Source organism: Chiloscyllium punctatum, chromosome 4 (assembly GCF_047496795.1).
Source record: "Chiloscyllium punctatum isolate Juve2018m chromosome 4, sChiPun1.3, whole genome shotgun sequence".
Classification (NCBI taxonomy): domain Eukaryota; kingdom Metazoa; phylum Chordata; class Chondrichthyes; order Orectolobiformes; family Hemiscylliidae; genus Chiloscyllium; species Chiloscyllium punctatum.
In genome coordinates, this window is record NC_092742.1 from 64,236,680 (window position 1) to 64,249,572 (window position 12,893).

General features: G+C 37.9%; 1 protein-coding gene across 14 annotated transcripts in view; it reads right to left on the reverse strand.

Annotated features, from left to right (window-relative positions):
- Positions 1-12,893, reverse strand: part of ralgapa1 (Ral GTPase activating protein catalytic subunit alpha 1) — a 312,978-nt gene that overhangs the window by 214,693 nt on the left and 85,392 nt on the right. For all 14 annotated transcript variants that reach the window (XM_072568885.1, XM_072568887.1, XM_072568892.1 and 11 more), the window contains 2 exons: positions 9,443-9,572; positions 1,802-2,039 (listed from right to left, as the gene is read on the reverse strand). In XM_072568885.1, coding sequence (XP_072424986.1) covers positions 1,802-2,039; positions 9,443-9,572 — 368 coding nt within the window. The remainder of the gene's footprint in view (positions 1-1,801; positions 2,040-9,442; positions 9,573-12,893) is intronic.

Sequence of the window (12,893 nt, forward strand, 5' to 3'; positions counted from 1 at the left end):
TGTTTCTGTCCTGGATGACTCTATGACTCTACAACTAGCTCTCTGAACAGAACATAAAGACGACTGTTGCTTAAATTTGAAGATTAAAAGCAAAGCAAACTATTTATGACAGACAAATGCAATGTTAATAGACACAGCTAAAAATAATAGTGGAACTAGAAGAGTATACAGGCAGTATGAGAAAACTTGAGAGGAAAATCAGGAGGGTAAAAATGGGCATGAGATTGCTTTGGCAAAGAGGATTAAAGAGCATCCAAAGGGATTCTACAAATACATTAAGCACAAAAGGATAACTAGGGAGAGAACAGGGCCCCTTAAAGAAAACCAAGGCTGCCTATGTGTGGAATCGCAAGGGATGGGGGAGATACTAAATGAGTACTTTGCATAGTGTTTACTGTGGAGAAGAATATGGAAGACAGAAAATGCAGGGAAATAAACAGCAACATCTCGAAAAACGTCCATATTATTGAGGTGGTGGTGCTGGCATCTCAAAATGCATAAATGTGGATAAAACCCCACGACCTGATCAGGTGAACTCTGTGGGAAGCTGGGAAATTGATTGCTGGGCCCCTTGCTGAGATATCTACAGGTGCAATAACTACAGGCAAGGTGCCAGAAGACTGAACATTGGCTAACTTGGTGCCAGTATTTAAAAAAGGTGGTAAGGAAAATCCAGGCAAGTAGAGACAAGTGAGCCTGGCATCATTGGTGGGCAAGTTCTGCAGTGAACAAGATGAATCAGGAGCTGAGCTGACAACAGTACAAAGGTTTAGTGATAGCATGAATATGTAGTTGGAAGCATATCATTGGAAAAATATGACATCAGGTTTGTGAAGTTCTGGTTCAATGCCAGAGAGTTGCAAGGGAGAGGAATGGAATTGGTGGCAAGGGAAAGGAATTTGAGATGGGAATTGAAAAAAAGTGGCTCTAGGTTTCCTAATATTAAAATTAAGAAAACTCTTGCTCATCTGGCAGTAAATGTCAAACAGTATTGCCAATTTATAGACAATGAAGGGAGTGGAGAGAAATGGTGTCAAAGTGGGACTAATTGTCTTTTGCGTACTTGAGGAAAATGATACTGCTATTAAATAATGTCACGGAATAAAGTGGCCATTCACCTGGCTTTACAAAAGACAGTCCAGTTTTTAAGATGATCTCTACAGTATTGGTTACCCTTATGTCTGGCATTTTCCATTTTATAAAAAGAGCAATGTGTATAACTACAAAGTGTAGCCATGTGTATAGTACCTGTTATTTTGAAAATGCAGCGTCACATTCATTCTAGCAATGTAGACAGAGGTTTGTCCAAAAAGCCATTTCTCTTTAAATTAATCAAGACTGAATAAGTACATTTATGGTTCCAATTAAGACAAACTGCTTCAGGGAATGTTTGCATATTTAAATTTGAATATTTTTGTGATTTATTTTTAAAATTAAAAAATACAAATCTTTTCTCTGAAACACAAGTTGAAGTCATAGGCTTACACTTGTTAATCAAACAATGATTTTAGTTTAACTAGGTTTGAACATTATTCTTAAGTAACACCATTTTTATTTAGTCTTTGCAACGCCATAAACTAATTCCTGAAACCGCCACGTTAATTTTAAAATTACATTTGATGTGCCTATGTGGAATTTGGCAGGTGAATGTGCGGTGTTCATTGAACTAAGGTCAGTGGTTGCCCCAGCAATTGAGCAGCTTGTAAATGAGAATGGTATATTCTTCAGTAATACCAGAAGTAAGTAAACGTTTGTTAAACCTTTAAATCACATTAAAACAATATCTAATAGTTAACTATACCTTTTCCTTTGTGTTTTTTCTGTTTTTGTTCACTCAATTTGTCTAAAGGAAGATCATGTAAGTCAAGGTTGTACAAATTCCGGGCGAGCACTTTGGTCAAGGTTTCCATTGTCATTGCCCATTCAGTAATTAGTTCTTCCCAGCATGTAAGTGATGACAACACCATCAGCAATTCATCCCACAGCTCTCGTGAAACATATACGTCCAAATTTGCTTTGATCCAGGCTACTATTAGTGTCTATAAACAGAAAGAGACAAAAGAATGATTAAAAAGTGAGCAAATTATGCAGATACAAACTGTTAAAATAGTTTTACTAGTTTTCCTTTAAATAATAAAGTTATTACATGCAACTTGCACAATGAGTTGTGCTTAAATTCCTAACTGTTCATTGCATTTCCACATTACGATGAACTAAAACATACAAGAAAACATAGCTGTACAGTACAGATGGGAAGGAAGTTTATTTACTATCTGGTTTTTAAAAGGGTACTAAAGAGCTGATACCCAATTATACCCTTTACTTGCTCCTCAAAATACATCTCATACCTTCAGTATGTATATGCAACACCTTAATTTTCTTGGACACCAAGGGAATCAAGAGATGAGGGATCAGGGCAGAAGCAGGATAGGGGAGGAGCATTGAGATAGGTGAACAGCTATGATCTTATTGAATGGTAAAGCAGGGTCATAGGACTGTCTAATCTACTCAGATGCTATTTTGGACATTTGTATATGTAGCTAGATTCTACTTAGCATACACCATGTATGAAGCAAATGTGGAGAGAATAAAAACATAGTAAGAAAAGTATCAACTGACGTATAAAAAACAGGAGCAGAAGACAATCCAGCCCAATAAGCCTGCACCACTATTCAATATGATGTTGGCTGATCTTGGGTTCCAATTCCACTTTCTATTTCATTTACTGTATCTCCCAATTCGTAAGAGTTCAAACACTGTCTACCTCAGTCTCAAGTGTACTCAATGATAACACATTCACAAGTCTCAGGATTCTATAAATAGAATTCCACAATCCTTTGAATGAAGAAATTTCTCGTGATCTCAGTCCTAAATGATTAGGCAGTATCCTCAAATTATGGCTTCTTGTTCTAGGAACTCAACCAAGGGTAACAACCTCTACCTTGTTAAGCCCCTTCAGAATCTTGTGACTTTCAATGTAATGGTCTCTTACTCTTCAAAACTCAGAAGAACATCAAAAGGACATGGAGGAGTTGATGAAATCAATATGGCTTTGTGCATGGGAAATCACGTCTCACAAATTTGATTGAGTTTTTTGAAAAAGTAACGATGAGGATTGATGAGCGCAGAGCGGCGGATGTAATCTATGGACTTCACTAAGGCATTCAACAAGATTAGCAAGTTTAGATACAGGGAGAACTAGCCATTTAGATACAGAACTGGCTTGAAGATACAAAACAGAGGGTGGTGGTAGAGGGTTGTTTTTCAAACTGGAGGCCTGTGACCGATGGTTTGCCACAAGGATCAGTGCTGGGTCCACTACTTTTCATCATTTATGTAAATGATTTGAATGTGAACATGGGAGGTATGGTTACTAACTTTCCAGATGACACCAAAATTGGAGGTGTAGTGGACAGCAAAGAAAGTTGCCTCAAAATAAAATGCGATCTTGATCAGATGGGCCGAGCAGTAGCAAATGGAGTTTAATTTAGATAAATGTGTATTGCTGTATTTTAGAAAGACAAATCAGAGCAGGACTTCTACACTTAATAGTAAGGTCCTGGGAGTGTTGCTGAACAAAGAGACCTTGGAGTTCAGGTTCATAGTTCCTTGAAAGTGGAGTTGCAGGGAGACAGGATAGTGAAGGCGGCATTTGGTATTCTTTCCTTTAGTGGTCAGAGCATAGAGTATATGGAGGTCGTGTTGTGGCTGTACACGACATTGGTTCAACTACTGTTGGAATATTGTGTGCAATTCTGATCTCCCTCCTATGAGAAGGTTGTGAAACTTGAAAGCTTTCAGAAAAGCTTTATACAAGGATGTTGCCAGGATTGGAGAGTTGGAGCTAAACGGAAAGGCTAAATAGAGAGCATAGGTTTAGGATGAGGGGGGGAAAAACTTAAAAGGGACCTAAGAGGCAATTTTTTCACGCAGAGGGTGGTGCTTATATAGAATGAGCTGCCAGAGGCAATGGTGGAGGCTCATACAATTACAACTTTTAAAAGACAACTGGATGGGTATATGAATAGGAAGGGTTTGGAGGGATACAAACCAGGTGCTGGTAAATGGGAATAGATTAATTTAGGATATCAGGTCGGTGTCGATGAGTTAGATCGAAGGGTCTGTTTCCATGCTGTACATATTTATGACTGTTAGCAATAAATGGCAGACTAACTTCAATACTATAAAGAAAATGGAGACACAGTATAAACTAAAGGGTTAGTCGCAGCAGAGGGGCATGTGCGTATAAAGGCATAAATTGTTAAAACTTGACAGGACAGGTCGGATAGCTGTTAATGAAACATTCCGTTTTCTACACGTCATTAATAGGGGCATGGAGTAAAAGAACAGGGAGGTTTTGTTGGACCTGTGTGACAATGCTGCTCCTTTGACAAGGTTAGGTTTTCCTTGTTTTTCTTTCCACAGGGGTCATAAAAGCATAGATTCCAATATGTCTGGTTTGCATGGATTTAGGCCCAATTTAACTAAAGCTAACAGATAGTTCCTCAGACAAAAGGCTTTCAAGTTAAAAAAAAACTTGTACAATGAAAGGGGAACGGCCAGTTCTCCCAGCTCAGCTTTTCTCTGGCTGAGTTTGGTTTTAGCAATTTGCATGTTCAGAGCTCCTGGGTTTTTTCTGAGGCTGCTGGTCCACGAAACAGCTCCACACTGATCCTCTCTTTCTGACATCTCTCCTGTAAGAACCTGTGTTTGATTTTACCTTTTTTGCCAAGGGGGTGTTTATGGGGATGTTGCAAGTATTTGGAACAGCATCACTAAATTGCAATAGAGTTGACTGGGTTTTTTAATAGTCATGTTATTCTAAATTTACTTTTCTTTTATTCATGTGTAAATAAATACTACTTTGTTTAAAACTGAGTGGTTGGGACATTCCTGGAATATCCAATTTATATGTGCTTAAAACAATTAGAAAAGTTAGGGTCCGGGCTACTTTCTTGAAATGTTTTTGAGGGGGGCTGGCCTAGTCCATAACAACTCTATATGACACCAGTTCAATCTCAGCACTGGCAACAATGTGAACACATTGTAAGAGTGCAGAAGAAGTTTATGTAACTAAAATTTCATATCCCTAAAACCATTTATGAGGACAGATTGGAGAAATTGGGACTGTTTTGCTTGGAAAGGAGGTGATGGTCTGATACAAATTTTCAAGATCTTGAGGGAGAAAAAGGTCCCACTTCTAAGAATATCAAGAACTAAAGGATACAGATTTAACATATTTTGAAAAATAAACAAATCCAATGTGTGAACTTCTCTCTCCCTTCCTTCCCCCACCTGTGTTCCCCCCACTCACCCCACTCATACCCCACTGCTCTACAGACACACACACACAGTTGTAGAATGCACTGCAGGAACTGTGATGGAGGCTGGTTTAATTGTGGTATTCAAGAAGCTAGAGTTATGGGGAAATGGCGCAATACTGGTACCAAGTCAAAAACGCTCAGAGAGGCAATGCAGACATTATGGACCAAATAGAATTGTTACTGTGTGGAAGGGTATCAGTTTGCGAACTCCCAACCATATAGGCCCAATTTAATCAGCTTTTCATCATAGGATAACATTCTTATCCTTAGGGATAAATCAAGTGAATATTTGCTCTATTGTATCCAATTCTTAAATTTGGAGACCAAATTCTACCTAGCATTCTGATTGTGGTCTCACCAAAGCATCACATTATAGTAGTATCATGATTTCATTTTTGTACTCCATTCCCCTTCCAATCCATCATTTGCAGTGTAACTTTTTGCACTGCATGTTAAGTTTGTTTCTTGTTCAGGTATAGCCAAGTCTCTATTTACAAGAGACCCTTTACACACCCTTTCAAACCATTTGCTTTTCTATTCTTATGAATGAAGTGAATAACCTCACTCCTCTACATTTAGCTCTGTCTGCCACCTTGATGCTCATTATGTAAACCAACAATAATTTGTGTTCTGGAAACTCTGACAATATTTCACCAAGGTTGTCAACAGAACTAGCACTCGCATTGTGAGCAATAGATGATGTTGAAGGCCGAGGAGATGGTGATTTAGGCGCATTAGCCTCTTCAATAAATTTGTGCTTGCATGCTTGAATGTGGAAGATGAAACTGCATTACAGTTTCTACAGTAAAGCAGTTTTACTGCTCATCAACTTTCAGGACATTGAATCTCTTGCAACCTGCTGCTCCTCATCATCAGCTGATTTGGTATCCACAGATTTCTATTCATCAAATTTTAGAACCCATTCAGTACCCTAAAGGTGAGATAAGGGACATGGCTCTGTAATTTACTATTTTTCATAAAATTCCTTCACACTTTCCACTAGCATACATCCAGAGGTACATGTAATGTCCGACCTCTTCATACAAAACACAGTACAAATCTTCAAGCGTAGGAACATGCTTTTAACACTCTTGGATTTCACAACAAATTCTTTAAGCTCCTCACTTTACACTTTAAAGGTTTCATTAAAGTGAATAAGTTTTCACTTTAGTCTTGCATGTGAGTCTTCTTAGGTCACAGAGGACTAATAGATGAAAGACTTTGGATATAATATACTCACAAATTCAACTAACCACTTTTCTACTGGTGTCTATATGAGAGGGGGAGACTTAACATACGGTGGAATATACACAAATTGGAACTTGGCACACTAAGTTCAAATAGACATTTTTCAAAAAATTCTATAAATTGACAAATTCGCTTTGAAGTCTTTATTAGTTGGATGAGAATTCCAGGTGCTTAGGTACGAGACAACGAGAAGTTTACTGTAACAGACTTCAGCACTTTCCCATTGACTGAAGGCTTGCAGTTCCCCGTCTTCTCTTTCCGTCCTTTCTTCAATAGCAGTTATACATTTGCTAACTTTAAATCTGCTAAGTCTGTTTCAGAATCTACAAATCATCGCCAGTCATCCGCTATCTTTGCAAATGGAGGGAAAGGGGGGGGAAACGGGTGGGGAGAGGAAATGGGGGAAATGGTGGGTGGGGATGTGTCGGTGGGAGTGACAAGTGGAGAGAGGGAGGGGAGAATGGTTAAGGCAGGAATATCAAGCATGATTACCCTTTATTTTGAGATTGTGCATTGTGGTTCAACATTCACCAGCCAGAGGAGCATTCTATTCTATTACAACCCGTAAGCATCTTAAAATTTGATCTCATGTTTCAAAGCAGCCGAGAATACAGGCAGAATTTCATTAATCACTCCTCTCAAGGCAATCCTACTATCCCAGTGACTTGTCTGGTTAATGCTGGTGTACTTCATCTATGTTAAATTACATCTTTCTTTGGATAAAGAAGCCAAAACTGAACACCAAGCGTAATCTCACCATTCTTTGCTCCTGTACCTAATTCCTCTTGCAATAAAAGTCAATATACAGAAATGAGATAATTGATTCATGCTGATATTTAAATGTACATGAATAGCTTGAGAATAAACAAAATGTAGCACCTCCTCTGAACATGATGGGAAATGTAACCAGTTCTATAGACATGATGGTTGTCTCAGTCAATTCTTGATAGCTAAGAATGGAAGTTGTTAAAACATGTCCCTCCAGAATATTTGGTGGCAGCAGTGCAGGGCATGACGGTAACCACATTTCATGGAAAAAGGCTTCAAAAAAAGTACTCTTAAACTGACTTTTTGATACAGTAGCACCTATTGTGTTGCGTTGCTTGCAAATATTGTGAATTGTGCCTGAATAAGAGACCAACTTAATATAGGCTTCAATTGAAAATAAATTTAGACCTTGCAACAAGAATAATGTGTGCAATTGTAATTTCTTTGGCTTTCATGAGAAAAATCTATGTGCGAACCCGAATAAAGGTTCTTGTCAGAACATTTTCCAAACTCTGTCTTTCTTTACTCAATTAGTGGTTTTGTCAAATGAACTTCTTTGCATTTATAATAATACAAGAATCTTCCAGTGCTAATTCACAAGGTGTGAATCACAACTTACTGTTTGTTTTACTTAATTCTAATACAAGTTGATTTAATACGTCTTAAAAACTGATCATACCCCAAACAGTGCAGGCAATGGGGCTTGAGTGTTATGACAAATAGATGTCAAATTTGGAATTTGTGGTGTGGATTTGGTGCAGACTGAGAATCATAGAATCCCTACAGAGCAGAAAAAGGCCATTCAGCCCATCAAGTCTACACAGACCCACCTCTATCCCCTCACTGTATCACCATAATCCTGCATTTACCATGGCTAATCCATCAGCTTGCACATCCCTGGACACTACAGGGCAATTTTGCATGGCCAATCCACCTAACCTGCACATCTTTAAACCATGGGAGGAAACCGGTGCATCAAGTGGAATCCATGCAGATCCAGGAAGAATGCGCAAACTCCACACAGTCACTCAGGGCTGGAATCGAACACTGGACCCTGCCGCTGTGAGGCAGCAGTGCTAACCACTAAGTCACTGTACCATCTCTTTATTTTCTTTTGTTTCACAGTTTATTCTTTTTATACTTTTTCAGTTTCGAAAATCTAGGGGTAGGCCCTCATCATATTCGAGCTTCATTACCTTCACACTATAGATGAACAACAATAACTTTTCTGCTACTTTATTAGCTTGTATTAGAATTAAATTTATAAAAATACAAGTTGTAATTCCCATCTTGTGAAATAGCACCAAAAGCTTTTTGTTATTAAAAATGTAAATGAAGGTCATATGAAAACATTTATTGAATAAAGGAGGGCAGAATTTGGAAAGCTTTTGACAAGAATCTATTCAGGGTCACAAAGATTTTCTCATTAAAGCCAAGGAAATTCTAATTGCACATATTATTTTTATTGAAAAGTCAGCTTATTTACAGTTGAAACCTGTGTTAAATGTCCAAATCTGTCTCTTATCCGGGAATAATTCACAATATTTACAAGCAATTTAATTCTAGATGACCATTACAGGAGTTACCATACCATTAATGCAACTTAAGAATTTTTTTCAACCTTTGCTTGAAAATGTGGTTGCTTTCTTACACCCCACATCCTTAAACAAATCAAAATATTCTGGAGGGAAAATGTTGCAGATTTTTTCAGAAATATATGGAATAACATTCAACTTGCAAATTCATGCAATAACTTGCAGGAATACGTAGGTTAGCCATTATACACTCCCTTCAATTTTGCATTGTATTACTGATAGTTCTTAATTGTATATAAAACTAATCTCCAAAATCTCAATAAATAGGACATGGTCTCTAACTAATAGTTTCAAAACAAAACAAAGGAAGAGAAAGTATTGTTGCTATGCTTTAAGCCCTGAGTGACCTATTCCCAGCAGAATGAATCTTTGCATTTGTTAACACAACCAGCATAATTTACAAGTAAAATATGACTTTTCAACCCAAATTCTTCCAAACATTAAAACACTTCATTTACTTAGCACAGTATACTTTTAAAAAAAATTTGATCCAGATACACGCTTTACCCGAAAGAGTGGTGTAGCAAGCCTCCCTGCTAACACTGAATTCTTTCTCCCTTGAGATAATGGTGGTACTTGCAGCGGTCGTTTCATAACAGATTCTGTAATTCTCAACAGAACCAATAACAACTGCTCCCTTTAAAGAAAAACAGAAAGTAATAGTCAAGCTATGACACCAAAGGCTTAAATTTTGAGATTTCACTTTCTGAAAAAAGGCTACTTTATCCAGTCATACACCCGATACACAAAATGTATCATGCTTATGGTATCAGATTTGTTGAATAACAGTATAAAAATTCATTTACTTTCAGTTTCATGACTACTAGAAGGAGGACTCTTTGAAGATAGTTGGGTGCTGGTGGATTAACACTGTGTTGGTTTCATTTCAACTGTTATACAAGATGCATCATTCAGAACCTAATGCACACTGATATAATGCATCACCACAATACACAATGGAGCCATCTATGCATACCGAATGGGGTATCAAACAGTACCAACCAATGGGACAGGTGGTTCTCCTATAACACAAGTTTTGTCAACTCAATTTGTCTGTAACGCAATTGGTGAATTAGGAAAAAAAAAATTTAAAACACAAATCCCCGTTGGCTATGACACGATTCCATTCCCAGTTACCTTAAGCCCACTATTGGCGTTTACTTCAGGTCAAGCAAAAGAGGTTTGATGGGGCAAATGTTTTCTGACCTTATTGTTGATATTTTCAAGGATTTTTTTTAGAAATTATTGTAGGAGAAAAGATTTCAATTTCAAGTTTCTCCTCCTTCTGGATAATGCATCAATCCACATTGGTGAGCTTTCTGAAAGTGCTATTTCTACCTCCGAATACAACCTCTCTCACTCAACCCATGGAACAGGGTGCAATAGCAGCTTTTAAAGCTTATTACTTAAGGCACACATTCAAGAAGCTGATTGGCAGAAGCTTCTCCAGATTTTTTTCATGATTTTAAAGGGGTTGAACCATCAATGGAGCTTCCAGCAATCAAAGAACATTGTGTCGCTTTTGCAAAGTAAGTTGGATTTGAAGAAATGGAGACTGATCTACACCAACTTATTGCTGCAGGGAAATTGAAGCTTGAGGTGAAGACGATGAAGTCCAGTATAAGCACCACGAGAACTTTCCACTTTTCTTTTGTCTTCTATCCTGAGGGAATTTGAGAAGCAGTTGCACCACTGAGAAGACAATGACTACAATGCAGAATGCAGCAGAATAGCAGTTCATGTCAAAGTCTTATCTGGCACCCTACGAATAGCTTCTTCAGCAGCAAAAACTAGATGCTTTTTTTAAGCCAACCTCCAAGAAACAATCTGAAGACAATGAACCACAGCCATCCACTTTGGGACTAAATATTTTCTTTCGTCATAATCCTGCATTCTGAACTGGTCCTGAAAGCAATGATGATGCTGATGGTGACCCTCAGCTCTTGCCTTAATACAGTACTGTAACTCAGCAAATTCAAAAAGTGTTAAAATTTATTGTATTATTTCAATAAAATATATGGAGTTGTAGAGATGACAAGCATGGAAACAGACCCTTCGGTCCAACTCATCCATGCTGACCAGATATCCTCACTTAATCTAGTCCCATTTGCCAGCACTTGGCCCTTATCCCTCTAAACCGTTCTTATTCATATACCTAAACAGATGCCTTTTAAATGTTGCAATTAAATCTGCCTCCTCTATCACTTCCTCTGGCAGCTCATTCCATACATGCACCACCCTCTGTGTGAAAAAGTTGCTCCTAAGGTCCCTTTTAAATTTTTCCCTTCTCACCCTAAACCTATGCCCCCTCGCTCTGGACTTCCCCAACCCAGGGAAAAGAACTTGTCTATTTACCCTATCCACACCCCAGCATGATTTTATAAACCTCTCTAAGGTCACCCCATAACCTCTGACACTTCAGGGAAAACATTCCCAGCCTATTCAGCCTCTCCCTATAGCTCAAATCCACCAACTCTAGCAACATCCCTGTAAATCTTTTCTAAACCCTTTCAAGCTTCACAGCATCCTTCCAATAGATTCCAGTAGATTTGTCAAGCATGATTTTGTTTTCATAAATCCATGCTGAATCTACCCCATCCTTGTCAGTGTTTTTCAGGTGCTCTGTAATTAAATATTTAAACATGAATTCTAGAATTTTCCCCACTACCAATGTCAGGCTAACCAATCTATAATTCCTGTTTACTCTTTACCTTTCTTAAAATAGTGGGATTACATTACTTACCCTCCAGTCCATAGGAACTACTCCAGAATCTGTAGAATGGATCATCAATGTATCCATTATTTCTTGAACCACTTCCTTTACTACTCTGGAACTTGGGTTATCAGGCCCAGAGTTTTATTGGCCTTTAATACCATCAATTTCCACAACACCATTTCCTAATAATGATTTCCTTCAGCTTCTCTCACGAGATACCATGTTCCCAACATTTTTTTATGCCCTTATTTGTCATTTTAGCACTTACTTAGACTGTGCTATTGTCTGTGTTCGGCTAACTACTGTTGATGTTCAATTTTTACTGATATATTTGGTGGTTCCCCACAGGGCCCGTTATTTCTATTGCGCAATTTTCTATTACAGAAGGTCACACGAGATTGCAACTACTGCATTATAGCAGATCAGACTGGAGAACAATACATGCCAAGATGTAAATGCATTCAAGATAATCACCAATTATCCTAGTTTTGTATGATCCATCAATTGGCTGCGAACTAGTATTATTTTATGGACCTATCTTACTCTGCCTGAATTAGTATAATAGGGACAGAATGAGTTATATAGTATTCATTTTAACTTGACCTATTTGGAATTCCATAGTTTAATTTTTAAAATATCAGAAACTTCCTGTCACACTTCCATTTACTATATTAATAAAACATCTTTATCCAAAAATGGGTGGTTAAGTTCCGAATTTCACAGATGGTGGTCTGCAAAATCACATGTGCTGTGATATGAAGGGCTTTTGCCTGAAATGTCGATTACTGGTCCTCGGATGCTGCCTGAACTGCTGTGCTTTTCCAGCACCACTCTAATCTAGAGTCTGGTTTCCAGCATATCTTTATGTGAGACCATTTAAGCTCAGCATAACTCACTGGTTTTACTTCCAAAATCAGGTAAATTGCACTTTTCACACAAAGGCAAAAAATTAACACCAATTAACCAAATTAACATTAATTCAAAACTGCAAGTTTACTTTTTGGATTGTACCAAGATGGTAACAACTACTCCTGTGGCAAGTAGTAGCATCCCTACTTCTGGGCCAGAAGGTCTGGGTTCAAGAAGGAACTCGGATCAAGTGTCATCTGGACATTTGTCATAAAATATCTGAACAGGTTGTTGAAAAGTATTGCTTTGTAAACTTGTTCTTTATACCGCATTCCCTCTACTTGCAATTTTGCAATAGACACTACATGAGAAGGAAATTTGCACCATGTTTAA